The sequence below is a fragment of the Micropterus salmoides genome, unplaced genomic scaffold (assembly GCF_014851395.1).
Source record: "Micropterus salmoides isolate LMB-PRFRI ecotype aquatic unplaced genomic scaffold, ASM1485139v1 Ms_hic_scaffold_8, whole genome shotgun sequence".
Taxonomy (NCBI): Eukaryota; Metazoa; Chordata; class Actinopteri; order Centrarchiformes; family Centrarchidae; genus Micropterus; species Micropterus salmoides.
In genome coordinates, this window is record NW_024044570.1 from 17,752,272 (window position 1) to 17,778,044 (window position 25,773).

Consider the following 25,773-nt stretch of genomic DNA (forward strand, 5'->3'; position numbering starts at 1 on the left):
ACATACTTATTAATGCATCGATAATTATACTCCAATTATATAGCCTAAAATCGGCTGTAAGTAGGCTACTTTTGTACCTCTACTCAAGTTAAATTTTGGATGCAGGAATTTTACTTGTAACAGAGTATTTCTACACTGTTGCACCAGTGCTTTTACTTAAAAGTAAAATAGCCTATTTTGGTAAACTAATTCTTCCAAAATGGCTTAACCCACTGTACTTTTATCAGCACCATACCAAACCAAGCTAATGTAGACTGGGTCAACATATATAACAAGCTGGTCTGGCAACCTTAAACATGCCTCCCTCTCTAGCCCTCTTCTTTTTTTTTTTTTTTTTGCCTCAGCTCAGGTCTTTTCTAGACTCTGCAGTCCCAGCCCCCCTCTTCTCAGAGCTCTCCAGAAAGTTCTGCACTGTAGCGGCGATCCATATATAAGAACCAGCCATCTTCCTTCAGCAGCCTCAGTAACACTCGAGCGAAAGCGACCGTAGTAACAACGCCTGGCAAGTAAGGAACGTTAGGCTACTTTATATTTTTTAAAGGATATATAGCTATACGGCTCATAAATGTCGGCGGTTTCATTCAAGCTTTAACTTGACATGTTAACAGTTGCCCACATGTGCTGCCTCTGTTAACGTTTATTCGCGTTATCTGTCTGCAGCATACGTTACTGTATTGTAGACTTGGGTTAACGTTATATTTAACGTCTTTAAGCTTAAGTTTAGCGGTGGATTTTGTTAATGTGGACTGTGTTGTTGGGCGATATTAGCTAATGTTTATATAGATTTTTGACATGTTGCTACTTCGATAACGATATAATTGGATGCTAACATTAACACATCTTAGAAAAATACAAAATAATAAGTGGTATAACACGTTTCTGGTTTATTTCGTTGAACGTTTTAGGTTATCACCATGGTTCACGAGACCGGCTACTACGATCTCTTGGGCGTCAGACCCAACGCCTCATCGGAGGAAATCAAAAAAGCTTACAGAAAACTCGCACTGAAATATCACCCTGACAAGAACCCCAATGAAGGAGAGAAGGTGAGTTGCATTTAGCTTTAGGGCCTTTTTGGCGTCCCTGTAGCCGTTTATAGACCGTTGGAAGTGCCCTGTCTAATTTTAAACTGCACGCCTTGTTGAATTCACAGCAGGAACTTTCTGGAATGAGCTAGTCGCAGCTTCTGTATGATTAGGTACAGGAAGATTAACCCGCATGCCACTGTGTTGAAATGCTTCAGGCTACAATGTCAGGAGGTTGTGAAACTAATGTTTAAAATAAAATGGTCTTTCACTGTCCCTGTAGACTATATCTTCACACTCAGTGGCTCATTTAGCTGATGTATTTTGAAATAACATTGACATATTACAGATGAATATTCAGAAAATAAGTACCTTTTGAGTACCGCAAAAATAAAATGTGTGAGTATGTGTATATATATATATATATATGCTGAAAACTGATATCAAGTAATCCTGGAAACATGCAACTCATTACCACAGCCTAGATAATTGAGTGATCCATTATTTATAAAAAGCTTTAAATGCAGTCGTTTTTTTCCAAAAACATCTGGGGGTTTTTTCACAGTTCAAGCATATATCTCAAGCATATGAGGTGCTGTCAGATCCACAAAAGAGAGACTTGTATGACCAAGGAGGAGAACAGGCAATGAAAGAGGGAGGCATGGGCGGAGGAACTTCCCCAATGGATGTGTTCAACATGTTCTTCGGAGGTGGGGGAAGGATGCACAGAGAGAGAAGGGGTAAGAGAAAGAAAGAAAGAAAGAAAAATATATATATATATATATATATATTTAAGAGCTGAACTAGCAGCAGGCTGTTAAGTTTAGATTGACATGCCTATAGCTTGTATAATGTTTAAACTTATACGTATCATCTTTTCCTGTAGGAAAGAATGTTGTCCACCAACTTAGTGTTTCGCTTGAGGAGATGTACATGGGAGCCACCAGGAAGCTTGGACTTCAAAAGAATGTAATTTGTGAAAAATGTGATGGTATGTTGTGTTTGGTAGTTTTATTAGTTTTTTTTTAAATGCATCTACAATAAAGTGTTCGAAAGTCCAGTGACTTACATTATCTAGTTTATTACAGGTTATGGTGGGAAGAAAGGTGCCTTGGAGAAGTGCTCAAGTTGCAAAGGAAAAGGAGTACAAATTAAGGTGCAACAGATTGGGCCAGGCATGATTCAGCAGATCCAAAGCATGTGTGGAGACTGCCACGGTCAGGGCGAGAAATTCAACTCAAAGGACCGCTGCAAGAACTGCAATGGGCACAAAGTAGAACGCAAGAAGAAAATTCTTGAAGTTCACATCGACAAAGGTATGTCACCCCCCCCCCCTTAAATAAAGAAATAAAAGTTGTAGCTGGTGTGAATATCATGTAAACTGAAGATAAATGTGTTCTGCAGGTATGAAAGATGGTCAGAAAATTACATTCAGTGGAGAAGGTGACCAGGAACCTGGACTGGAACCAGGGGATGTAATCATTGTGTTGGATCAGAAGGACCACCCAGTTTTCCAGAGGCAAGATGACAATTTGATAATGAAGATGAAAATCAAACTTGTTGAGGCCCTGTGTGGGTTCAGAAAGACCATTCAAACATTAGACCACAGAGCACTCATCATCACCTCAAAGCCAGGTAACTGAGATCAGCTGGTTTTCAGTGCTTGTTTGGTTTTTCGGTAAACAATATTCTTAATTCAAATTTCATCAACATCTTTTATGAACAGGCCAAGTAATCAAGCATGGTGACATCAAATGTGTTCAGAATGAGGGCATGCCCATTTACAGGGATCCTTACGAAAAGGGACAGCTCATCATTCAGTTCGATGTAAGTACTCTGAACACAACATTTCACCTGGATTAAGGTCTCTTGTCAGTTTCTTTGTTGTAGCAAACACTAACTGCAATTCATCGATTCTCAGGTGGAATTCCCAGATAAAGGCTGGCTCCCAGAGCATCTCATGTTCCAGCTGGAAAGACTGCTTCCTCCCAGGGAGGATGTGATGTTGACTGACGACATGGAGGAGGTGGAACTCTGTGAGGTGGATGTGCGGTCAGAACGGAAAAACTACAGTCGAGAGGTTTATGAGGAAGACGAGGAGGGTCCAAGAAGTGGAGTGCAATGTCAGACGCAGTAATCAATGTCTAATAAAAATATGTTGTGTGTAGTTAAATGGGTGTTTTATTTGGATGCTTTTTTTTTTTTTGTACTTTTTTCTGTGACAGACATGCCTTTAGGCACTGTAGATTTGTAACATTAAGTTAAAACTGTTGCCAGTGCCATTTTTTTCTGTCGACTCTGCTGGGACCTTCAAGTGGATTACTTATTTCACATTTTACTTGTTTTCCCTAAGTTATCAAAACTGTTACTTTGGTGTTGCTGTTTTAATATGTTCTATTTAAGATCCACATCTTTTTAAATGTACATGTTTCCTAAGAAATCTGTGGCACATATTTTTCCTTTTCATTCAGAAAGGCCAACTTCGTATACTTTCTGTGAAGGTAATTTCAGTCATGAAAAACATTTTTCTCAATAAAGGTCTCACAAATGCTTCAACTTACATTTTTCTTTATTTACTTGATGAGATTTTACTTGAAGTATCTTGCATATTTAAAATTGTTGCTGGTCTATAAATTTATCATAAGTTGGACATATGTACATTGACAGAACCTGTCAGTGAATGTACAACTAAATTGTAATCCATGGAAATGAACAGCATGGCCTAATTACAGACATAACGTGTACAATCTGTTTAATGTTGCTTCCTCCTGAAAGAGCAACCTGTAAAAGGGAAAAATTAAAAATTAGATGGCCTTCAACTTGAACTGAAGTATATGTATAGCATAAGGTGGTGCTCCTTTGCATAAAATTAAAATAGTTTTTTTTTGTGTGTGTGGATGTTTTACCCTCTGTCAGTCTGGCTTTTCCTCCCTTTGACTGGCACAACACAGTTGAGCATCCCACGCAGAGCACCACTGTCTGTGCATGGCTAAACACGGTGGTGATCTTGTAGCAGCCTGTGAAGAAAGTGTTAAACTAAAAAAAAAACATTGGTCCAACATGTATTGTAAATACATACCCTGGCCACTGCTCCCTTCAGGGATGTTTTAAATGCAGAGAATGAATCTTGCTACGTGTACTTTACAAATAGTATCTTTAAAAAATGCACTTAAATTACGTTTTCATGAATGCCATGTAGCCTACGTAATGTAAAAGATTGCTTAACCACTGCAACAAACATGGCATGAGTAATGGGCCTATATGTGACCAAACAAATGGCCTAAAACCACTTCATCAAACCATCACAGCATATAATGTTTTTTATGCATGTAATGTTATCACACGTCCAGGAGGAGTTAAATCTACTCTACAGTTACTGAAATACCTGGGCACTTGACGTCCATAAAGTAAGAGTTAGGACTCTGGACAAGTCTTTTCTTTTTATGTTGTCTTCTCTCGTGCTCAATAGAAGGGTGGAGGAGGTCTCTGGCCAACTAGAATAAAAAAAAACAAATACATTTATTTTGACACAGTTCTAAGTAGACCTGAGCCAGTAAAACAAGTTCATGCAACAATGGTTTTAAATTATTCGTACTATATCAAGCGAACATTATTTTTCTGATCTCACATACACTTTAATAATTACAACGCTACTCCTGTGGTAAACCATGTAAGTACTCGTTTGTTATTATTTTAAATCTTACGTTATCTGTTACAGACAGACGTTGTCTTTAAGTTAGATATCGTTTTCGCATGAACGATGGAAAATCATAAATAATGTCACACTGTAGTTTTTCTATACAAGTAACGTAAGTTAAATGTATTGAAATTACTCCACCACATGTGACATCGCATTCTCATTTGGTACCGTTGCGTTTCAGCAAGTAGTCGCCACCCATGCTAGACGGGGCTATGTTAGCTAACTTTAACTCCATGTGCTGCTGCTACACGTCAACAACACACGGTGGGAACTCGACAATAAAAGGCAGCTGATAACACTTTAATATTAACTAATAAAAAAACAAATGACCACAAGAAACTGTAACTTACAGGCATTTTCACCGTACTGTGCTGGCTTTCCTAAGCATACGGGCTGACTGGACAGAAACAAGCTGTGCAGTGGCAGGAACTGGAGCAGGGGGGATGGATATCACTGAATCTTGTCAACAGGATATGTTAAAAACGGTGTAGGTACAACGGCTTTGAGTGGAACTTAGTAAAAAGTTGGGATTTTGGCCAAGTAAATAGTCTTGGTGACGATGGAATTGACATATTATGGTTTGTAGCAGATACAGAGATTCTAATTTATTTTCATGATATTTTCATAGACTGTATATTTTATAACATTTTGTAAAATCAAAATAATAGTACATTTTGTTCACCCCAAGCAAAAGGCAAACCCTTTTGGACACATAAAAGCATGAACTAAATGTAGGCTACATGAGGGCATTTTAATGAAAAAACAGGAGCAAAAAACACCAGATTTATGTTTATGTAGGTTAGGCCATAGACTGTATAGGTGTAGGGCTTTTTTTATTACTGTAGCTATAGACTAATAAGAATCAGAATCCCATAGTTATATGGTAAAATTGCTGTCACCTCATAATCTTATTTTTATCACAAAGCGTAACCTGTCTGTTGACACTTTGTCCTTTTAAACTACATAGACCATAATGCAAAGCAGAAAGTGACGTCACCCATCACGGCACCGGTCTGCCACAGACAGCTGACGATTTCTAGACTAGGGCTCCCAGCTCTGTACGGCCCTACATTGTCGAAACGTTGTCTACGTCTACAGTGTTTAAATGGCGAAAACCTACGATTATCTCTTCAAGTTGTTGCTCATCGGAGACAGCGGAGTCGGCAAGACATGTCTGTTGTTCAGATTCAGCGAGGACTCCTTCAATACCACCTTCATATCCACAATAGGTGAGTACCCTGCAGCCGCCCCTAAATCTGACATAATGCCCATATCAGCTGAATACAGTGCTTTAGTGCATTGCACTAGTGGTCGTCAATATATAGTGTAGTAATACATTTAACCTATTATAGGGTAGTGATGAATTTATTATATTTTGCAGACAATGGCAAAAGGGGACTAACTGCAAAAGCGCAAGACAATGGGACTGAGACACAAATGATAATGATCTCCTTTCCTGATAGACACCAGTAAGGTTAAATTTAGAATGAGATCAAAACTATAGTTTTGATGTTCTACCTTTGGAAAACTTATTGAAATGTGAAGCCTCTTATGTTCCACTCAGAATAGCTAAAATATTGTTATATCATCCATAAAGCGCTACAGTATACCACTGCAGCTTGTTTTGTTGTGACATTGAATGATGTCGTCCTACAACTTGACATAGGTTTAACAGTCCATAAAAAAAGTTATACTCATGGCAAAAGTGCCTGGTTTGCGGTGCATCTTAGACATCTGAGAGAAAAAAATTATATTATAACATCAACTAATCAACGCAGTAAGCATCAGCCTATACCGTTCAATATGTGTCTGTTTATTCAAATGCAGGAATAGACTTCAAAATCAGAACAATAGAGCTGGACGGAAAGAGAGTCAAACTTCAAATTTGGTGAGTGCATTTTGAGTAGGCTTTCTGTGTGTGTGACTGTCTGTTTACATTTATTCATTTAGCTGACGCTTTTATCCAAAGTGACTTACAATTGCTATACATGTCAGAGGTCGCTCGCCTCTGGAGCAACGAGGGGTTAAGTGTCTTGCTCAGGGACACATTGGTGGATGGGTCACAGTGGGTGATTGGACCCGGGTCTCGCACACCAAAGGCTTGTGTCTTATCCATTGTGCCATCACCAACCCTGTTTACCACTGAAGTTGATTTGGTGTTTTCAGGGATACTGCAGGGCAAGAGAGGTTCCGCACCATCACTACAGCTTACTACAGGGGAGCAATGGTAAGTCTGCGCTTCATCCTACACTTCTTCCCTATGGGTTTATCTTACATATCACATCGTTTGAGATTTTGTTGGTGAGGATGCATGTTTTTCTTTGCAGGGCATAATGTTGGTCTATGACATCTGCAATGAGAAGTCTTTTGAAAACATAAAAAACTGGATTAGAAATATTGAAGAGGTGAGTTCTGAATTGAAACTTGTACTAATAGATAAACTAATATTTTAGCATAATTTATACTTGGTAGAAATTGCTGTTTAAAATTGTGTGCAGTGTACTGATAGTTTCATACGCGCACTTTGCATAATGAGTCATTTAACTTCTCCCAGCATGCCTCGTCTGATGTGGAGAAGATGATCCTGGGTAACAAATGTGATATGACTGACAGGAGACAGGTGTCTAAAGACAGAGGAGAAAAAGTGAGTATCTGCAGACAGTCATTCCTATAACATAGTCTCAAACAAATTTATATGCTGTGTGCACTTTTCTGATTTGCACTGATTGATACTAGCATTGTATTTTTATCTCATGTAGCTGGCTATTGATTATGGAGTTAAGTTCTTGGAAACCAGTGCAAAGTCTAGCTTAATGGTAGAAGAGGTAAGCAAATTTTTGTAACTCTGTAAACATGACAGATAAACATGTTTCACATTAAACATTTTGTTTTATTTTTGTCATTCATTCTAGGCTTTTTATACCATGGGAAGAGACATATTACATAATCTGAGCTCAAAGACAGTAAGTTTTTAAGAGCTTCTTATAATAAATGCCAAGGGGCGTAATTTCCACTTGGGATGAGGGTTTTGATTACGTATATTATGATTTCTCTTCTCCCCCACTTTTACAGTTTCACTTTTGTCACTGAAACAGTCTTTTTAATGTCTAGCTACCAGTTTTCAGATGAGAGAGAGGAGAGGATTGGACTTAAAAGTAGCAAGTGTGTTGCAGACTTTATTTGCCCTTTTCTTTGCCTCTCAGGCTACAAAGCGGCTACTGCCCTCCCCAGTGATAGGTGGATATTTGTATGTGCAGCCTGAGAGAAGGACTGCAACATGGACTTCTTTAAACTCCTCTGCCCTTTTATTTAAGAATAAAAAAATATTGAATAAATATTTTTGTTTATAGTCAAAATTCTCCTACAAGCTTGTAATAATTGAACATCATTCAAACAGAAGGCAGTACAACACTGTTTTTATTGTACATATGCTTACTCAATATTTGTCATAAAATATGAGTTCTCTATTAATAAAATCGAATGTTTAATTGTCGTTTAACTGACTATTACTTTATGTATAGTATAGTATAGTATGTAACTACTAAATATAAATTTTTAGAAAGCCTAATAACCAATTTTATAATCATGTTTATTTGCTAGATTGATATGAATAAAAATTCAAGAAATTACATTAAATTTTTTCTTTTGACTTAATGTTCCCCCCAGGTCCCCACTGATGAAACTAAACATATAATACTGTATTCATCACATTCCTCCACTAATATATATTTTCCTTGCTAGACAGACAATAATGCCGGAGGAACAGGCAAACCAGTGAAGATCACAGAGAAAAAGTCGAAGAGAATAAAATTCTTCAAGTGTTCGCTCCTCTAGGCTGCTCATTGTTCGCAGTCCTAGTGAGACTTTGCTGTTTTGGAAGTTTCTTGCCTCCCGAGCTTCCCTGTAGCTGTGGCAGCAGTGGTCATATTGAGAGGGCCTTACTGCCATCTGAAGCTCACAGGTTCGTGAGTGGTTGGGATGCCGTCCTGATCTGCTGACTAGAAGAGGATCAACCAGGAATGAGGCCTGATAATGTTTATCTGCTCATGTGAAAGACTTGTGCATAATCGCCAGCACTGGTTCGGATCTGGCCGTACAGTTTCTGCTCACAGGAGGCAGTGATACTGTTGGCTTTTTTGATACCTCTGTAGGAATTCATGAGAATATCTAAGTTACATATAGTTGTCTTATAACTGGAGAAAAAATGAAAAAGTTCTTTCATAAACTGTAGCATTGTTTTATACACACTACTTATTGTCATATTTACTATTATAATGCCATCAAGTCTCAGCATTGATTGTATTTGTGTAAATTCATATACTGTAAATTAATAGGCCTATAGTCTACTATTGCACTGTCATCATTTCTATTTGTGCCTAGAAGGAGTCACAGGATTGTGATAGAAAAGACAGAAACATGTAGAAATATAACCGACTGTATTCTCATGTAATTTTTATTATTTTTATTGAAACCTTTATTCATACAGATTTCTGTGTCAAAATGAAAATGTGAAAGGTTGGTTGTTTCTTGTGAGCTGTACTTACTACATAATGTTATGCGATTGTCAGTATTTGCATGAAAGCTGTAGGGATACTTCTGAGTGGGTCATTATTAAGCACATGTTACAGTATCTGAAAAGAAAATGTTTACAGACAGTATTTAAAAGTGTGAATCATATATAGGAAGTTTGTGTTTTTGCTGTTCACATAGTCTATATGTCAGTACAACTGTCCGTTGTGTATATACTTTATTTTCACTTTAAACTGTAGGTTTCCATTACATCTCCAGCATGCAAATCAATATGCAGACACATGCAACATGCAGGGGAAAGCTGTAATGTGAACGATTAAAAGCTGCTGTATGTGAAAAGTAAAGACAGTAAAGAAAGTGGATCTTTAAAAGAGAGAGTTCTGGTGATTTTCACTACTCTGCACTGACAACCAACATTAAAGCTATGGGTAGGCAACATTGGAGAAAAAATCAAGAGACAGCTAGATTTCAAAAGTATCTGAAATAATTCCAACCCCTCCCTTCTGGCCTCCTTCCAGAGCCGCTCACCCAAAACACATCGGCCTACCTGCCAGGTATACAGGCAGGTAAGCCAGCTAATAATTTAATTTGGACAGAATGAAATGATTGTCAGTGCTAGTTACAGACAGCCACAGATACCAGATTTTTTCACATTTGTGTCAGAGCATTTACTTTATTGATTTATTGTCAGGATGTGAAAAGAATTTCAACAAATATAACAAAAAATGCTTCTGAAACAAATTGCCTACCCTAGCTTTAACTGTATGACTGAAAATCTGAAAAAAGAGTTTGGTTATTTTAAACACTGTCATTCTATTTGTATCATTATTTTGTCATCCATGAACTCAGTCAGTGGTGATCTTCAGTCAGTGGCAGGCTACCTCAAAGTTCATAGTTCTCTGACTGACTGGTAGCATTCAGTTCCGCTTCTAAATATATATTTTTTTCATTCTGTTTTCTTGTTCTCTGTGGATGCTTTCATCGGTCCCCTCTCTCTGTGGCTTTTATTTCTTTTCCTGTGGATCTTGTCTCTTCTTAGCCGCCATCTTCTTTCCCACACCCTCCTCTGCCAACCTGCAGGCTTCAACAAGGTCTCTCTCACTGCTAGAGGTTCTCGGCTCCTTGCTACCCATCGAGCACTTTGCTTTCCTTTCGCTTTCATTCCAACTGTGTGACCTGTGGGACGGCAAATACTTTTCATCAGCTACACTCAGATACTCAGTAGTGTCAGAGAGGTTTCTCTTGGCCTTCGTCTTTGTTTGGTCTCCCATTGGCTCTGTTACTGGAAGAGCTCCCTTACTTTCTAAAGGAATATGGTCAGTCTGATCGTCCTCCTTTTCACATTCTGCAGGTGCAATGCTACTTTGAATCTGCTGGGCAAGCATTCTGACTGTTGAGACTTTAGGCATGTGGCCAGTAGTGCTGGGGTGCACCTGGTACTCCAAGTTTGCTGGCCACTGATTTGGTGTTTTAGTAGCCTGCTCCACCACTGATCTGTAGTCTGCAGTTTGCGCCACGTCATCATCTGCCTCGGCAGGTTTGTAGATGATGCTGCTCATAGCTCTCTCCCTTGTGACATGGGAAGTCTGGCTTTCAGTAGGAAGATATCGCAAAGATTTAGTCCTCTTTGGGGAAGAGGAGGTTCTTTGTGGCAGCAGGCCCTTCTGTGTGGGTTCAGCTCCTTCCTCTGGTTCATCAGGCGGGCTGATAACGATGGTGCTCATGGCCCTTCTCTTTGTCAAAGGAGAGGTGGGTTGGTCTTCGGCTGGATAGTATCTCAAGGATTTGGCCCTTTTTGGAGGGGAAGAAGGCTTTAGTCTATCCTTATCTGTTAGTCTATGTAGCAGCATTGTGCTTCCTTGTTTTATGTTAGCTATGGTCTCATTACTTGATTCAGCAGAAGCAGGCTTTTGTTCACATGGAGATATAAGAATGTCCACGCCTGAACTTGGTGGTTGCGATCTCTCCAAACCACCAACCTCAAAGGTCTGACCTCCTTCCCTTGTGTTGAGAGTACAAATACTGGAGGCTTTCTGCAGACTCCTTGGTCTTTCTACACCAGTTTTAATTATCTCATCAGTATCCTTCGGCTTCGCTGCAAACTCCTCCATGTCCATGTGGAAGCGGTAAAGACTGTAACCATCAGCACTGTTAATACTGCCCTGGCGAAGTAGGGAGGAGGGGTCACACACAGAGGAGTTTCGTGAATAGGTTCTAGTCAGCTCCAGTCTGTCCACCCCTGCAAGCTTTTCCAGGGCGACTGCCATTCTTCCGTGGATCTCCTCCAGTTGGGCCAGGCGCAGATCCACCGTCTGCAGGGAGGCCTTCATAGTGTTCTCCCTCTCATTTACCTCCTCCAGACGCATGGACATATTCTCAACTCTGCAAAGAGCACCAGAGAAACAAAAGTATAAGCAATAATCAACACGCTTAGAAATGTCTCCACTTGAAAAGGGGGTTCACCTTTCTGAGGTAACCTTGATGCGTTCATCACTGGAGGACTGCTGCTCGTCCTCCTTCTCACGGAAATATTCCTCCACACACTGTTCTTCAAACTCGTACAGACTTTTCAGCTCCTCTGGATTCAGCCTAAGCTCTGGTACAAACAAATCGTGACTTTTTTTGTTATCCAGGATGAGACAAAAGTTTACCACTTGGGACCTGAACAAGACCCATGTGAATACCAGTGAAATAGCAATTTAGTTAAATTGTCTGTATTTGTTTTCTGTTAGTAAGGTATCTGAGCGACTTACTGAGTCCGCGATCCTTCTCATCCAGCTCTCCCTCTTGTTTCTTCCTGGCACATCGCCGGAACAGCCTGTTGAAGAGGATGTAGAGGTGGCTGAAAATGATTAGAGGCGGTGGCAGGATGGGACGGTCATGGAACGTCATGATCAGCTGGTATCTCTGGAACTTCCACACCTGGTTGGAAATGGACTTGACCTCAAAGAAAGTGTTGCTGTGGGACACGAAACCAAGACCAGTGAGTGCACACTGTAACGTAATAGATGTTTCTTGTAAAATAATAGACCAGCCGTTAGACCAGACATCGAGGCATAAACTTACTTGAACACTGCAATGAGCAAGTTGACCAGAAGAATGTTTGCCACGAGTAGGTAACAGGCCATGATAGCAGGTGTAAGCCAGGCACCAGGGATACATGGAGGCAGTTTCTTCCCATCCTCGTCATATAAATGTTCACCACATGGAGCTGTAAAGGAAAAGAAGGTTATAGCTCTAGAAATTATTTTTAGATCTGTAGCTAACCGATTTGAATTACATTCTTGACTTGAAGACTACTCACGGTTGATTTCCATTGCATAGACTTGGAGAAATTCCCAGAAAAGTGCAGTTGCACAGAAACATTGAGACAAAGCGTTAAAATCAATAAACATAGGATTTTTATATCATACTTCTGTCAAGGTCAAGCTGATGTCCATGCAAGAGTGGACTAGTATCATCAACATTTTTCTCCTACTTGCCATTAACCAAACACTAAAAATAACTGCTGTACTTTATGTCTAATTTTTATGTCTTGTTTTTTAAAACGAGTGTGGAGCAATTGCTTTAAAGATTGAGGGAATCAAACATGCAGCTTTCAATGTCAACAGTATATTAAAACAAACGTCCTCCGAAAATAACTGTTTATTGATATTTAATTAGCCTGCAAATTTAGTTTTTCAATACTGCTTGTTTTCCTTCACCATGACAGAAGAAACGTTGACAGAGAAAAACTTAAGGGCAGATGATCGTGATTTAAGAAATGATATAATTACACCTATTGTGCTCTTCCTCAATGGAAAATTATTACCATGTATTGAAGTAACAGCCTATTATAAATATGCCAGCAGAGGGAGACAAAGTATTGTGTAATGTATTATTACTAAACATCACATAATTTAAGAAATAGATGTGAATATAACACTGATCATCTGCCCAGAATCAGGAAACAGAATCTTACTATGAATTCTAGTCTTACGGTCTATCGAGTCCGCAAAAACCTCTCCATAGATCATCCAATAGGGCATGTAGAAAATGTTTCTGGCCAGGCGCCATGTTGGCTCCTCATCAGGGTGAAGGATGGCTTGCCGAGCCACCCCGAAGCTCATAAGCACCACCAGCATGATCACCACAAAGTACATCATATCTATCATCTAAAAGACAAGAAACAAATATAAATTTGTATGCATGTCGTGTCTGTCAGATGATGTTCACATGATTTGTTACGCTCAGAGTGAAACACTGAATGTTATTACCATCTTCCCTATCATCATCACATAGGGCCCCAGATACTTGTTGACTCCAAAGATGTCCAATATGCGAATGTACCAGAAGATGATGTCAATACAGTAGATGACTCTGCCATAGCCCATATAAGGTTCATTCTGCAGCCGCAGCATTAGCCCAAGAAGGAAGGTAGAAATGGCAGCCAGGTCTGTGATGTTCCAGTACTCCTCCAGCCACACACTTATCTTCTGTTTCAGCTTCCCCGGCTCTGACATCAGAATCTAGACACCAGGGTTTAAAAGTCATGCAGATACCACAAAATATGTTTAACACATAAAATGGATTGGATCAAAATGATCATATTAAATGGCTTGTACCTGTCTGATTTTTTCAGAGCCAAGTGTGAGGATGTATGCAATGACAGTCCACTCTTGCAGAGAGGGCCATCGCTCCATTTTCACCAGGATTATGTAGTTGTACAGCATCAAATAGCACAGATAGCAAATCTGGAAGAAGAAAACATCAAAATGAAACTTAAGTCACTACACTTTACTTACTACATAATGTTATTCTTCTTGCACACATGAAGGAAACTTACTGTGTTGAACCAGAATTTGGTGAAGGGCGCATCATAAAACTCAAAGAACCTTTTGCCAATTGGGATTTTGCGGACATTAGTGCTACCTTCCTCTTCATCCCCCTTTCGGGAAGTTGCATCAGCATTAGGGTCCTACAACATAACAGCAAACTCTCTGTTTCAGCTCATCATTTTTCACTTTTGAAAAAGAAAGGAATATAAACCTCATGTCTAAAATAAATTGATAGGACAAGGTCAGTGTGAACCTTGCTGGATTTTGTGTCGTCATCCTTGTCTTTCCCCTCTTCTTTGCTTCCAGGTACATGATAGGATGCATCATCTCCAAGACGGAAATCAAGCAGTAGAATCAGAGGAGGAAAGACAATCCCCAGAATAACCTAGAGGAGAAAATGATCATAGTTTTTACAAGATACAGTATGTATGTGATGTTCTTATTATTATTGGGAAATATTTTTTATGGGTGCCTAATGGAAAACATATTGTGTGACGACAACCTTGAGGCCGGGATTTTTGCCGATCCGTAGGCAGCCCATCCACATGTCAGTGAGCAACATCTGGCTGCAGGTGTGGGCAATAAAGTCACGTTGCTTAGCAGCCACAGCCAGCTTCAGACAGGTGGAGTTACTCCAGTTAACCAGCTCATATGTTAAGAGTTTCATGGCCACCTGTTCATCATGTTTGTAGGACTGGTCCAACAGCTCATAGGCCAGCTGGCCAAATTCTCTACGAAAGAGAGGGAACAAAAACCATCATTTCTACATAGCAAAGGAGTTTGAGATCACAAAAACTTAAATGTAGAAGTGTGAGAAGCAAAAGAGAAGTTTAAGTTAATTAAATGATATGTTATAAAGTGAACCAAAGCTATTTAGAGTTGTGGAAAAGAAACCAATGTAAAGGTGCTGAAATTAGAGTGATATGCACCACACAGGTGCATATCATATCTATCTTGAGAAAATACCTTGTGAGACTATAACTTTTTTAGTTATATGAACTGACTTGGAATTGTTCTCCAGGTCTTGGGAGATGTCATCCACCAGTTCACTCTCAGAGCACTCATGGGCCATGGCTTTATACAGTTTACAGGCCACCAGGGCTTTAGCCATCGCTTCTTCTCCTCGCTGCCACAGGAACAGCGCCATCTTCTGTCGCTTCATCAGCACTGCCCACAGCATCAGCTCGTGGAAGGGGAACTTGAATCGACAGACCTCAGGGTCATCCACATCAATTTCCACCTCTTCCTCTTTCTTCTTTTTTGCCCTTTTCTTGCCTTTCGTCCTAGGTTCATCATCCTAGCAAAATGAAAACATGTGAAATATTATTCTGCTATGTGGGTTGTATTGTTTCAGCACTTGAGAATATTTTGATGTGGAAAGGACAGGACCCACCTCCATTCCTAGAAGCTTCAGAGCCTTTGGCTACAAGAAGAGAGAACGAAAAACACAATAATTAATTTCAAACTTTACTTAATATGATGAACAAGCCATTATCAATAATTTTCTTCCACCCATGCGTACCCTTTTAAGTCCATACAAATTGTTGTAGAGGTTGCGGAAAGCCTTCCTGGTGTAATTGCTTCTGTAAGCTCCACCCATGAAGCACTCCAGCACCAGACCAATATCAATCAAAGTGATCTGATAATCCGGAGGAAGGTTTCCCTGCAGAGTCACCAGAGTAATATATAATATAGCAAGTGTCTCCAGTAGGGCTGGGCAATAAAACAATAATGATAATTACCACGATATAATGTTCCTCAATAACAATATAAGAAGTGTTCGATAAATGTTTGATTTAAATCATTTGAATCCCAAACAAATTGGGACTTAATTTTTCTATTAAGATATTCATTTTGTTGAGTAAAAGGGACTGAAAAAAATGTTTTATTTAATTTTACTCTTTGTTGAAAAAAGGTTTTATCAGAATTGTTTTGAATGTTCTACCTCAGATTTGTTAAGTGATCCAATGTTTGTCCAGTGTTTGTCATGTTCTGACCATAACGAATAGTTTAAAACCACATTCACTCTGGAGCAAAAACCAGCCTTTAAACTTGAAAGAAATAATGATTTGACATTTATTGTGATAATTATTGATATTGAATGACATGTAATGATAACATTTTCGCCATATTGTTCAGCCCTAGTCTCAAGATAAAATATAATCAGAAAAACTAAGATCAGTTTACCTTTTTGATGTCTCTAACCACAGCATTCAGTGTGTTTGCAGGGCCAAGTTTCTGCGGAGACAAGCGGAGAAGAGAGGAGAAGGAAGAAGGTTAGTATTAAATGTCAACCCTTTGTATTTTTATATCTGTGTTTTGAGTGATTGAGAATTGGTTTCATTTTCATTTGCTGCAGTGTGCCAGGCCCACCGTGTTGTATAACTCCTCCAGTCTGGGAATGGTGAGGAAGTGGTGAATATTGACACCATTCTCAAGGAGCAGTTTGACAAAGTCCACTCTGTCCAGCACCAGAGCATCCATCATAGCCTGCTCCAGAGAGTTCACCTGAGAGAAAGTAATACATAAGACAGACGGATTCTTATTTACACATCATAGCCTTCACTGTATTCTCATCTTTTAAACTGAAGTGAGAGTTTTTTGTTCATAAATCCCACTCTTACCCAACGATTCATCTCCAACTTCCTAGGGTCTGTTTCCTCCGGAGGTTCAGGCTTTGCCTTTCCTTTCCCCTTCCCCTTCTTTCCTCGGGTTTTGTTGCGAGGAGCGCAGGCAGGACTCTTTTGCTTCTCCTGGGTCGCAGCTACAGTGGTTGTAGTGTTGGCGATGGCACTGGCAGGCTTGCCAAGCAGAAATAAGGTAAATAAATAAAGCTGTTGCTCCTCTTTGCTTAAGCATCAACACATCAGTCTCTTTCTATTACTACATTAATGACTACATTAAATCATTGGAATTGTGTGCATCTGAGAAATGCAACACAGATCTTTATGTCTTTCTGCTATATGTCTTTCTGCTATAAGTACACACTGTTGTCTAAAGATCCCTTCCATACATGTTTGAAGGCATATAAAAATGATTCTGCTCTTAATAATTAATTCATGTGTGATATGATTTTTCCACAAAAAAAGCTCTGTTAACTCTCAAAATTACATCTACGTCTCCCATGTTAAAAAATCCATAATCTTTTCAATCTCAATTTCAAAAGTTTAACTGCTGGACACAATTTGTCTCCTGCTTCACTGAAAAGGTCCATCGTCAGTGCATGTGTGCCGAATGTTTCACATTGAACTGTGATTGCCTTGTGATGTCATAAAATCATAGTCACAGGTACATGCCTTAAACTGAGAGAAACATTCCTCCTTGATGATGAATGTCAAACTAGTGTCAAACTCTGCACATACAGCATTATGCACAGTGAAGCTCAAACATCCACGTGAAGTAACAAAGAGCAAAACACTTTTTTGTTTGGAGGGGGACTTTAAGCAACTCTATTTTAAATGATTCTTTGGTTTTCAAAACCAAATTCTTCCACATCCTTGCCAACTTTGCAACTGTAGTGCACTCGTGTGGAATTATTCATTTACACTATTCAGATGTGAGCACCACTCACTGGTAAGTTGTGTCCGTAAACAAAGATGTGATTGCGAGCAATATCCACTCTGTTCCAGGCCAGAGCCAAGCTGAGCTGGTCAGCTGCTGAAGCATTTGTGCCTAAAGCAAAAGAAAAGGTAGGGCAGAGAAATTGATTATCTGTCTAGATTTAAAGAAATGTACCGCTATGATGTAATAGGTGTACATGCACATATACTGTTGAGATAATACCTTTTAGCAAGGCAGTAAGAATGGCCATTTCAATATCTTGTTGTCCCTCAGAACCCATCCGAAAAACTGTGATCTACATGTAAGAAAACAACAGGAAGTCATTTACTCCAATGGTTGACTCAGTTAATAACAAACCACATAAATTAATTGATGAACGAATGAATGAGTGAATTCATGCCAGGAATGTAACGCCACTCTAACTGTAGCTGTAAACATGTGGCGTCAACTGACAGGAGATTCTTTCAGCAGGACTCCGTGGCTGACCTTTCCAGCACAAACAGCTAATTTACTTGTCAGACAGCGTGATAGTGCTTTTCTTGTCATAAACTCTTTTCTTATCATAGACTATATCGAATGAAATTACGCTGACGGGTCGGTCACATGTGCGGCCATGATAAATGGGATTAGGTTGGCATGAATATGTGGCACGGCGCCAGAGATTTCAGAGCTGGTCTCGGGATGCATTAATAATGAGTATCGCATCAGTATGAAGACAATGCGTGTGTTGCTCTTTCAGACCGTTGTAGGGTGAGCTGTGCGCTTTGTTTTTTGAAAATAGGGAGACTTTTATAATGGGGAACTCCTAATTCAGTCAAATGTTATATCCTGGTGTTACATCACAGCACATTTCTGCCTTCTAAATAAGTGTTTTTATTTGTGTAACCCAGCTGTTCACATGGGATGCACTTAGGATGAAAGGATTATGCGGGGACCATACAGTGACACTGATTCACCTGTAGGTTAGTCATGGCACTTTAGATTAAGAGCAGGCAATAGCGTGGCCTCTTAGTTGCATATAAAGAGCTCAAACAACTTGGCAGCTCTGTCACATTGTCTGGGTCGGGTATCACTGATAACTAAATGGTACGCAAACAAGGCCACAGCGGTATGATATTTGGAAAAAAGCTGTTTAAGTTGCTTATCTGAGTGTGTTGGAGCATTAGGCTGTCTAATACGTCGGGGATAGAGGATGCAGAGTAGCTGGTGAAGTGATTGCACTCGGGACTGAAAAAAGAGCCCGGGGAGTGGAAAGAGAGGAACCTGGCTGAGGATTAGGGAGATGGATCCACTTCTCCATCTGTGTGCTGCATGCTTACTGTGAATGGATGAAGTTAGAGTCTCTGCTAAGCAGGTGGCAGTGTGTGCTGATCTTTCCCACCCAAATGTATGGAGTCTGGAGATTATGTGCGCTGGGTATTACAAACTACTAATCACATCAATTATGCCTATACAGAAATCTGCTGGAGATGCACAAATTGCCGCCACTATTTATGTACCAAGGAGAAACACTTTGGAGAAACACTCTCAGCTCAGGGATTAATCTGCTATCTGTGAAGACTCTTACCAGGGTGTGTGGCACCAGGCGCTGTATTGTTTACACTGAAGTAAACACTTTAACACCGTGGAACCACCACTTTACAGCAGTGTGCTTATACATGAGGGTTGATGATGACCTACAGTGAAGCTGCGAATTCCCCAGGTTACATGACATACCACACACGACCACAACAAAAAGGAGATACTGTGGGGATTATTTTTATTCAATATGTTAATGGACATACACAGATGGAGTGGATGAATGACGATGGAGACCAGATGCTTGGCAACTCAGAATTATTTATTGATTGACACAGGCATGTTTTTTTCATTTACAAGATAAATGTGAAATATGTGGAGCTTAAAGAGACGAACACCTTATTTTTCTCTTTTATGAGGGTTTTACTCAGTTTATTCTTTTACTCACCAATTCCCTTTTCTTCATGCACTCCATAACCATGAGCAGGATCTGCTGCGATTGGCTTTTGCTGTAATTGAAAGTCTTCTGAATAGTCACCAAAAGCTGCTCTCTGACATCATCATTAACCAGGCTGGGAAAGGATATTTAAGGATAGCATTTTAGCTTTTTACCAGAAATATGATATCAAAGTACAGCTGAGGACAAATCATCCAAAATCTCACCCTCCGTCCTCTGAGAACTTGTGTGCAAAGGAAATTATGTCAGAAGCTCGGCCGCTGCCGTCACAAACCACCACGGGGATGGGAGGCTCGTCTCTCAGACTCTCCAGTGCAATGGAGATCACGTTAGGACCTCCCTCCACTATCAGACACACTAGAGGAACCCCCTGACCCAAACCTGGAACACACAGCCAGAAATAATCAGTCCTTCCATCCAATACCTAACTGTCGCTTTATAGTGTCACCTTAGTGTTACCTTAATAACAGAACTTTGGGAATGAAATGTCAGAGCAGAACAGACAAACCAGAGGAGGGAGGGAGTGAAGTCAGTGGTGACAGCTGAGCATCCCTTTGCTGTCCCTGCCTTATCCGAGCTCCAGGCATAGGATGACAAAGGGAAGCCCACAGGTCACAGAGGAGCTCTCCATCCACATGTCCAACAAGCCTCTGGCTCACACTCACAAACCATGGAGGATAGGGTATGTGTTATGATGACGTCTGCGGAGGACTGTTTGACTTACGCGTGTTGATCTTCTGCAGGGAGATGTGCTTCTCCAGCAGCCGGCGGAGTTTGACCTCAGAGCCATACTTCCCGCAGGTGCCGTTGTCAGTTAGGATGAAGTGGGAGTGGCTGTTGTTGAGCACAGCCAGCTTGCTCAGCGGGTTCGCCATCGTCTGATAGGGTCTGGTTACCTGGGAAAAGATAAATTCATTAGTTTGAAACGTTTCAAGAAGAAATGTTGGCAAGAAAGGGTCCCTTTTTTTGGAAACTAAATGCAAAGCTGCAAATGTTCTCACATCTTTTCCGATAAGATCCTCTTTGTTTTCCAAGATCCCCCATGGAGCAATTCCTATTGCGCACACCTTCCCTCGAGACTTGGAGGAATGCTCTTTCAAGGCATCTCCGACATGACGGATCACTCCTAAGGTGCAAAGAACAAAATATAGCAACATGAATAGTGATTATTTCAACTGTGGGGCCACATCATGGGACACGCAAAATCCACACAGATGGTCATTTGTGATGAATTTTCCCACAAAAGCTCTAATTACAGTGCTTAAACCTATGACAATGGGTTCGTCAAATCTCTCCCAGGAAATTGCAGAATATGTATTATGTAATGGACAATTTAGAGCAAAGGTAATCTTCAAATGTCACTGTTATTTGTTAAGTGAACATTAAAAGCATTATCCTGAACTGTCCTACCCGTGTTGACTCCACCCGTGAAGATCCAAGCCCCGGTGGTGACGGCGGCTTTGATCAGGCCTTTGCCAAACACTTGCTTGAGTTTGGGCTGGAGGTCGAAGTTTTGGAGACCTCCGTGAACGGAGATGAGCAGGGTGGGCAGCTCCAACTGCCAGTCCTTCACCATCAAGTGCAGGAGGTTGTCAGGCTTGGTGTCATAGGTGACTCGAATATACTAGGAAAGAAAAGAAGAAGTAGAGTATTGTGACGTATTTCTAATCAAACCACACAGTCACTTTGATTGCTGTAAGTTCTTTACAACAGTCAGATGTAAAAAAAAAAATAATAATAATAAATAAAAAAATAAAATAAACTCTCATGCTGTTGTTGTAACTTCTGATGAAGACCAGATATGTGTAGGCTATGTTTTTGGTGTCTGAGTCTCACCATGGCCTTGTTGATGAATCCTCCTCCCTGGAACTCGATTAGGCCAAAAGCGTCTGTTGGGTAGGTCCTGGTGTGCTTGATCACACTCCATTTATCCTTTGGAGTGTCAATCTGCACCAGCTGGTTCGTTTCCTCTACTGAGTTGGCACCAGGAGGGATGGCCACGTGCTGCGTTGTCAGCTGACCACAGGCACATCTAGATAGATCACAGAACAAGCATCAATCAGTCAACATGTCAGTCCTGCGTGGCCGTGGTGCCTGGTCCCTGGTTCCAAACTTCAAAACTGTATTGATTATTCACAGACATCCCTGTGCAGCATAATTTCCAGTATTGTTAAAGGTATGAATCATGACTAGAAGTGAATAAGCCAAGTCTGTTGTTTAGAGTACTCATCAAGGCTGTGTCTTTTCCTCGAAACACACATCGCAACAGGCTTTTTCATGGCCGTGCCCATTTCTGGGAAATGCATGCCTCAACGAACAAAGGGCTGCACTGCCTGGCTGCTCTCAGCTTGTTCTCGGAGCCCAGGATAGTAACCATGTCCTGAAATACATTCTCTTAATCCTGATAAATATCTGAGTTATAGGTGTCAGTGAATGAATGAACTAGTAGAGTGAAATTATTTCTAATCTATTTAAAACATAGTGAACATGGAGCTGAATGGCATCTCATTCATATTTTAATTTATAACACTGTCATGAGTTACACATTTTATTAAAGAGTTTATACCAGTATGATAACTACATTTTTCATAACAAACTTTTTTTATAGAGTCAAATAGCATTCTCAAGCAGTAAAAAGGAGCAACACTGTCAGTGAAACGTCACTAAATTTGACAGTAAAAGTTTGGTGAGTTTTGGAGTCATATTCTTCATCTCATAATCAATAAAAATGTAGTAAAAAAGTAGCTGCTGTTGTAACCGAAGGCCATATGTTTACCATAAGTAATAAATAACCATTTGAAAGGTCATTTGAAGACAAAAATTACCTGGTGGGGTCCTTGGTGGGAAATATGTGGATACATTCTCTTTTTAGAAAGTTCCTCTCAATCCAAGCTTTTTGTGCCTGTAAAGAGAGAATCGAAGAGAAATAAAAGAAGTGTCAGCTCACATGATATGGTGTCATTCTATAGTCACAGGGAGATCATCTTTGTCTATATCTGCTTTTAAGTTTCACTATCAAAATCCTCTTAGTAGTAAGCCCGGCTAAAAGATGAAGACCATTTGCAGCCTACAGAGAAACCCAGTGAGAGAGGAGAAAATATAATCGTAGTGAAATTGTTTCTGTAGAGACTTCGAAATACAGTTTATATTGCCGCATCGACGACCAAAAACATTGTATACATGTAAGATTGAGCATGTTTTGTTGCTCCTGAGATTATTAGAGCACTGTTGATGTGGATTAGCAGCTCTTCAGAATTAGAGCTGGAACTTGATAAGCAGCCAGTGGAAAAAACTTCACACAAAAGTATGCACACACTTTGTCAAATCCTGCTCTGATTGCTGTCTGATGTTTTTCCAGTGCTGAGCAAAAATGACCTGAGTTCAAAGCGAGGCTTTTCTGAGGGCCATTGTTGATGGTGGAGGCCCAATTAAAAACTGAAGCATTCGAAGCAAATGTTTCCAAGAAAACACTCAGAAGTTAAATGGAAAATATCATTATAATATGTAACAGCATTAATAGCGTTAAAATCTATTGACTTCACCTATGAGTCTGAAGTCATGTGAGTAATAATAATAATAATAATAATAATAAATAATAATCTTTATTTGTAGAGCACTTTTCAAAAACAGGTTACAAAGTGCTTTAACAAGTGTAAAGACAGTAATACCCAAAAGACAATAATACAAAAACAATACAAGATAAAAGCATGAAAACATTGAAAAGACTAAAATACATGTTTAAGATAAATATAAAATTAGTAAAATAGAATAAAATAAAAGGGATAAAATAAAGTCAAATAAGATCGGGAAAGGCTCTCCTATAAAAGTATGTTTTAAGAAGGGACTTAAAAGAGTTCACTGACTCAGCCAACCTGATTTCCTCGGGCAGGCTGTTCCAGAGCCTCGGGGCCCTGACAGCAAACGCTCTGTCCCCTTTAGTTTTCAGTCGAGACTCTGGAACAGACATCAGACCTCTGCCCGAGGATCTCAAGGTACGTGCTGGTGTGTATGGGACTAAAAGTTCAGAAATATAACAAGGCGAGAGGCCATGAAGAGCTTTAAAAGTGATCAATAGAATTTTAAAGTCAATTCTAAAACATACTGGGAGCCAGTTTAATGAAGCTAAAATAGGAGTAATGTGGTCATATTTCTTTGTTCTGGTTAAGTATGAATGAAGTATAAATGAAAGACCATACATCAACTCTAATGAAGTCTTGCAAATAGTAACCACAAGTGCCATTAACCCAGTACAGTTACTGTTGTCTCTCTCTTTATCTGCAGAAATGTCTTCAGCCGGTGAGGAGGTGCATCAAGGTGGCTGCAAAACTGTATTTTTTTGGTTTATATAATGCTCTCATGGTTTCTGCAAACAAGTTATTATTTGATGAGGTCTGCCCATTTATACAACCTTTCTACACAGTACACCTGGTTGATATACCCGTTCATGTACATTATTGCAGATACTATGTTCTTTGCATTAAGCTTATTACATTTTGCATGTTATTAATTTTTCACTACTTATACATACTGTTATATCCTACTTGATTCTTTTTTACTACTAATACTCTTAATGAGTTGAACTGCAACAGTACTGCTGTTGCTCTTCATTATTTAATACAAACTCATCCTTCCCTTCATACATATATAAACACAACTATATTTAACTATATTGTTTAAGACTGCAATGACAGGATTTCCCCCAACAGATTCATCTCATTTAGTGTTAATCCAAAACAGTCATCTGATAATGACTTGGCTGAGTAGATAAAATCACTAAGTAATGTTTTGCTCAATCAGTAGATACAACAGATTTTAAAAATACACAATGTTCATTTTTAAAACAATTTAGTTGCTTTATTTTTGCATTTGCATTAAAGTATTTGTTTGCATGAAGACAATTTGACTATGAAAAGTGTATGTACAAATGTTACAAATACTTTTAACTAGGTAGGTTTTAAAATATCACTATTGTATATCACTATGTAATATCACTTGTTGTATTTTCAAAAAAGGTCCAAGGCATAAGGTGGTTGTTTCTGTCTGTTTCTGTCTGTTTCTGTCTTGGCGATTTTCCACCTCAGTACTATCATGCATCTTTAAGCACCCAGAACTCACAGTACTGCCTGTTCACACATTCACCACATCTGAATTCACTTTCTAGGATCTATAATTTGTCCCACATCTCATAAAAATTACAAAATTAAGTTTCTAAAAAGAGTTGCAGTTACAGAATGTAGATTCACTTACACACAATGTTCTGTCCGAGCTGCAGAGTCCTATCTTGAGTGCTGCTGGAGGTTAAACTTACAGGGTAGAAAGGGAGTCTACAGTCTACTGCTCCCCTACCAGAGCTTTGCTGTTGCTGCACTCCCAGTCAAGTGCTCTCATTGAATCCCACAGGACATGAAACTTCTTCACTTTATGGGGCCAGTTAATATGATGAGCATGTGAGCAGGGTCTTTGTTCGCCCAAGTCTCATGACTCCAGTTCAAGGTAATCCTTTTGGGAGTCCCATGACCCCTTCTCCATGCCCACAGGGTATTTTCATCCTTCGCTTGAACAAGGCACAATAAATCTACTTTGATAACTGGCCCCTAATCTCCCAATTTGTTGAAAACTCCTTTCTTTGTGTTTACTTCACAGTGTGGAAGATCTTAACTTGTGTGGAGCAGACTAGCTAACGTAAAAGCACTGCAGTCTCGTTCCAGGGCTCCCCAACTTTTCATTTGAAAATGTTTGCCCCCTCCAACTACTTTGATTTCAACGCAATTTGCATAATTGAGAGAATTGGATGCGGGCATTCTTTTTGGAAGGCGCCTTGTTAAGACATGACTGTCTCCAGTTGGGGGCAAGGTCAGTCAATGCTAATTGCAGTTAATCTCTATTTCAACCCACCATGTTTTTGTGGAGGAAAAGACCAGCTATTCAAAATTCTCTTAGTCCTGCTTTTTAATTTTGGTCATGTTAAGTGGTTGCATTTTAAACTTCTTTGATTTTGTATAATAAATAGCCTTCCAGCAGGCTGAAAAGAATGGTTTGTTTTGTTTTTAAAAATCCCATTTAGCTTACTGGCTGCTGTCTGATATCCTGTAGGATGAAACAGATAATCTGGTTATGAATAGGCCTCTTTCTAGCAAAGGGGAAAGTCAAATCTGACCTATTTAG

The 25,773-nt window shown here is 39.7% G+C and overlaps 4 protein-coding genes across 5 annotated transcripts; 2 read left to right on the forward strand and 2 right to left on the reverse strand.

Annotated features, from left to right (window-relative positions):
* The first annotated feature begins 356 nt into the window (after nt 1-356).
* Nucleotides 357-3,581, forward strand: dnaja (DnaJ heat shock protein family (Hsp40) member A). The gene is made up of 8 exons (XM_038705775.1): nt 357-506; nt 906-1,046; nt 1,591-1,765; nt 1,912-2,016; nt 2,114-2,341; nt 2,430-2,660; nt 2,752-2,852; nt 2,947-3,581. The coding sequence occupies exons 2-8, from the start codon at nt 915-917 to the stop codon at nt 3,160-3,162; spliced, it is 1,188 nt and encodes a 395-aa protein (XP_038561703.1). The 5' UTR covers nt 357-506; nt 906-914; the 3' UTR covers nt 3,163-3,581.
* rps27l (ribosomal protein S27 like) lies at nt 3,577-5,210 on the reverse strand. The gene is made up of 4 exons (XM_038705778.1): nt 5,076-5,210; nt 4,411-4,519; nt 3,932-4,042; nt 3,577-3,806 (listed from the first exon to the last, which is right to left on the reverse strand). The coding sequence occupies exons 1-4, from the start codon at nt 5,079-5,081 to the stop codon at nt 3,778-3,780; spliced, it is 255 nt and encodes an 84-aa protein (XP_038561706.1). The 5' UTR covers nt 5,082-5,210; the 3' UTR covers nt 3,577-3,777.
* Nucleotides 5,082-9,626, forward strand: LOC119893548 (ras-related protein Rab-8B). 2 transcript variants are annotated; one of them, XM_038705776.1, is made up of 9 exons: nt 5,082-5,212; nt 5,693-5,954; nt 6,553-6,613; nt 6,892-6,952; nt 7,053-7,130; nt 7,280-7,369; nt 7,485-7,550; nt 7,638-7,688; nt 8,467-9,626. In XM_038705776.1, exons 2-9 carry the CDS (start codon nt 5,831-5,833, stop codon nt 8,557-8,559), a joined length of 624 nt encoding a protein of 207 aa, XP_038561704.1. In that variant the 5' UTR covers nt 5,082-5,212; nt 5,693-5,830; the 3' UTR covers nt 8,560-9,626. The 2 variants fall into 2 exon arrangements, with proteins under 2 accessions (XP_038561704.1, XP_038561705.1); XM_038705777.1 differs by lacking the exon at nt 7,485-7,550.
* A 495-nt stretch (nt 9,627-10,121) lies between these two features.
* LOC119893793 (transient receptor potential cation channel subfamily M member 1) lies at nt 10,122-21,578 on the reverse strand. The gene is given in 23 exon segments (XM_038706128.1): nt 10,122-11,637; nt 11,719-11,851; nt 12,009-12,214; nt 12,322-12,466; nt 13,235-13,409; nt 13,512-13,763; nt 13,860-13,988; nt 14,081-14,212; nt 14,326-14,457; nt 14,575-14,803; nt 15,077-15,369; nt 15,466-15,495; nt 15,595-15,737; nt 16,226-16,310; nt 16,446-16,580; nt 17,644-17,744; nt 17,856-17,928; nt 19,600-19,723; nt 19,815-19,989; nt 20,333-20,504; nt 20,610-20,734; nt 21,019-21,232; nt 21,445-21,578. Coding segments are annotated over 23 exon segments (4,584 nt in total). The 5' UTR covers nt 21,448-21,578; the 3' UTR covers nt 10,122-10,259.
* Nucleotides 21,579-25,773: the final 4,195 nt, after the last annotated feature.

Excerpts from the sequence above, each read along its gene's own strand:
- dnaja (XM_038705775.1), top strand. The coding sequence starts at position 915 with ATGGTTCACGAGACCGGCTACTACGATCTCTTGGGCGTCAGACCCAAC. Across the intron at positions 1,766-1,911 it reads GATGCACAGAGAGAGAAGGG|GAAAGAATGTTGTCCACCAA; the intron begins GTAAGAGAAAGA and ends CTTTTCCTGTAG. Across the intron at positions 2,342-2,429 it reads TGAAGTTCACATCGACAAAG|GTATGAAAGATGGTCAGAAA; the intron begins GTATGTCACCCC and ends TGTGTTCTGCAG.
- rps27l (XM_038705778.1), bottom strand. Across the intron at positions 4,043-4,410 it reads TATGGACGTCAAGTGCCCAG|GCTGCTACAAGATCACCACC; the intron begins GTATTTCAGTAA and ends CTTTCTTCACAG. Across the intron at positions 3,807-3,931 it reads AAAAGCCAGACTGACAGAGG|GTTGCTCTTTCAGGAGGAAG; the intron begins GTAAAACATCCA and ends TCCCTTTTACAG.
- LOC119893548 (XM_038705776.1), top strand. The coding sequence starts at position 5,831 with ATGGCGAAAACCTACGATTATCTCTTCAAGTTGTTGCTCATCGGAGAC. Across the intron at positions 5,955-6,552 it reads CACCTTCATATCCACAATAG|GAATAGACTTCAAAATCAGA; the intron begins GTGAGTACCCTG and ends ATTCAAATGCAG. Across the intron at positions 7,131-7,279 it reads GGATTAGAAATATTGAAGAG|CATGCCTCGTCTGATGTGGA; the intron begins GTGAGTTCTGAA and ends AACTTCTCCCAG.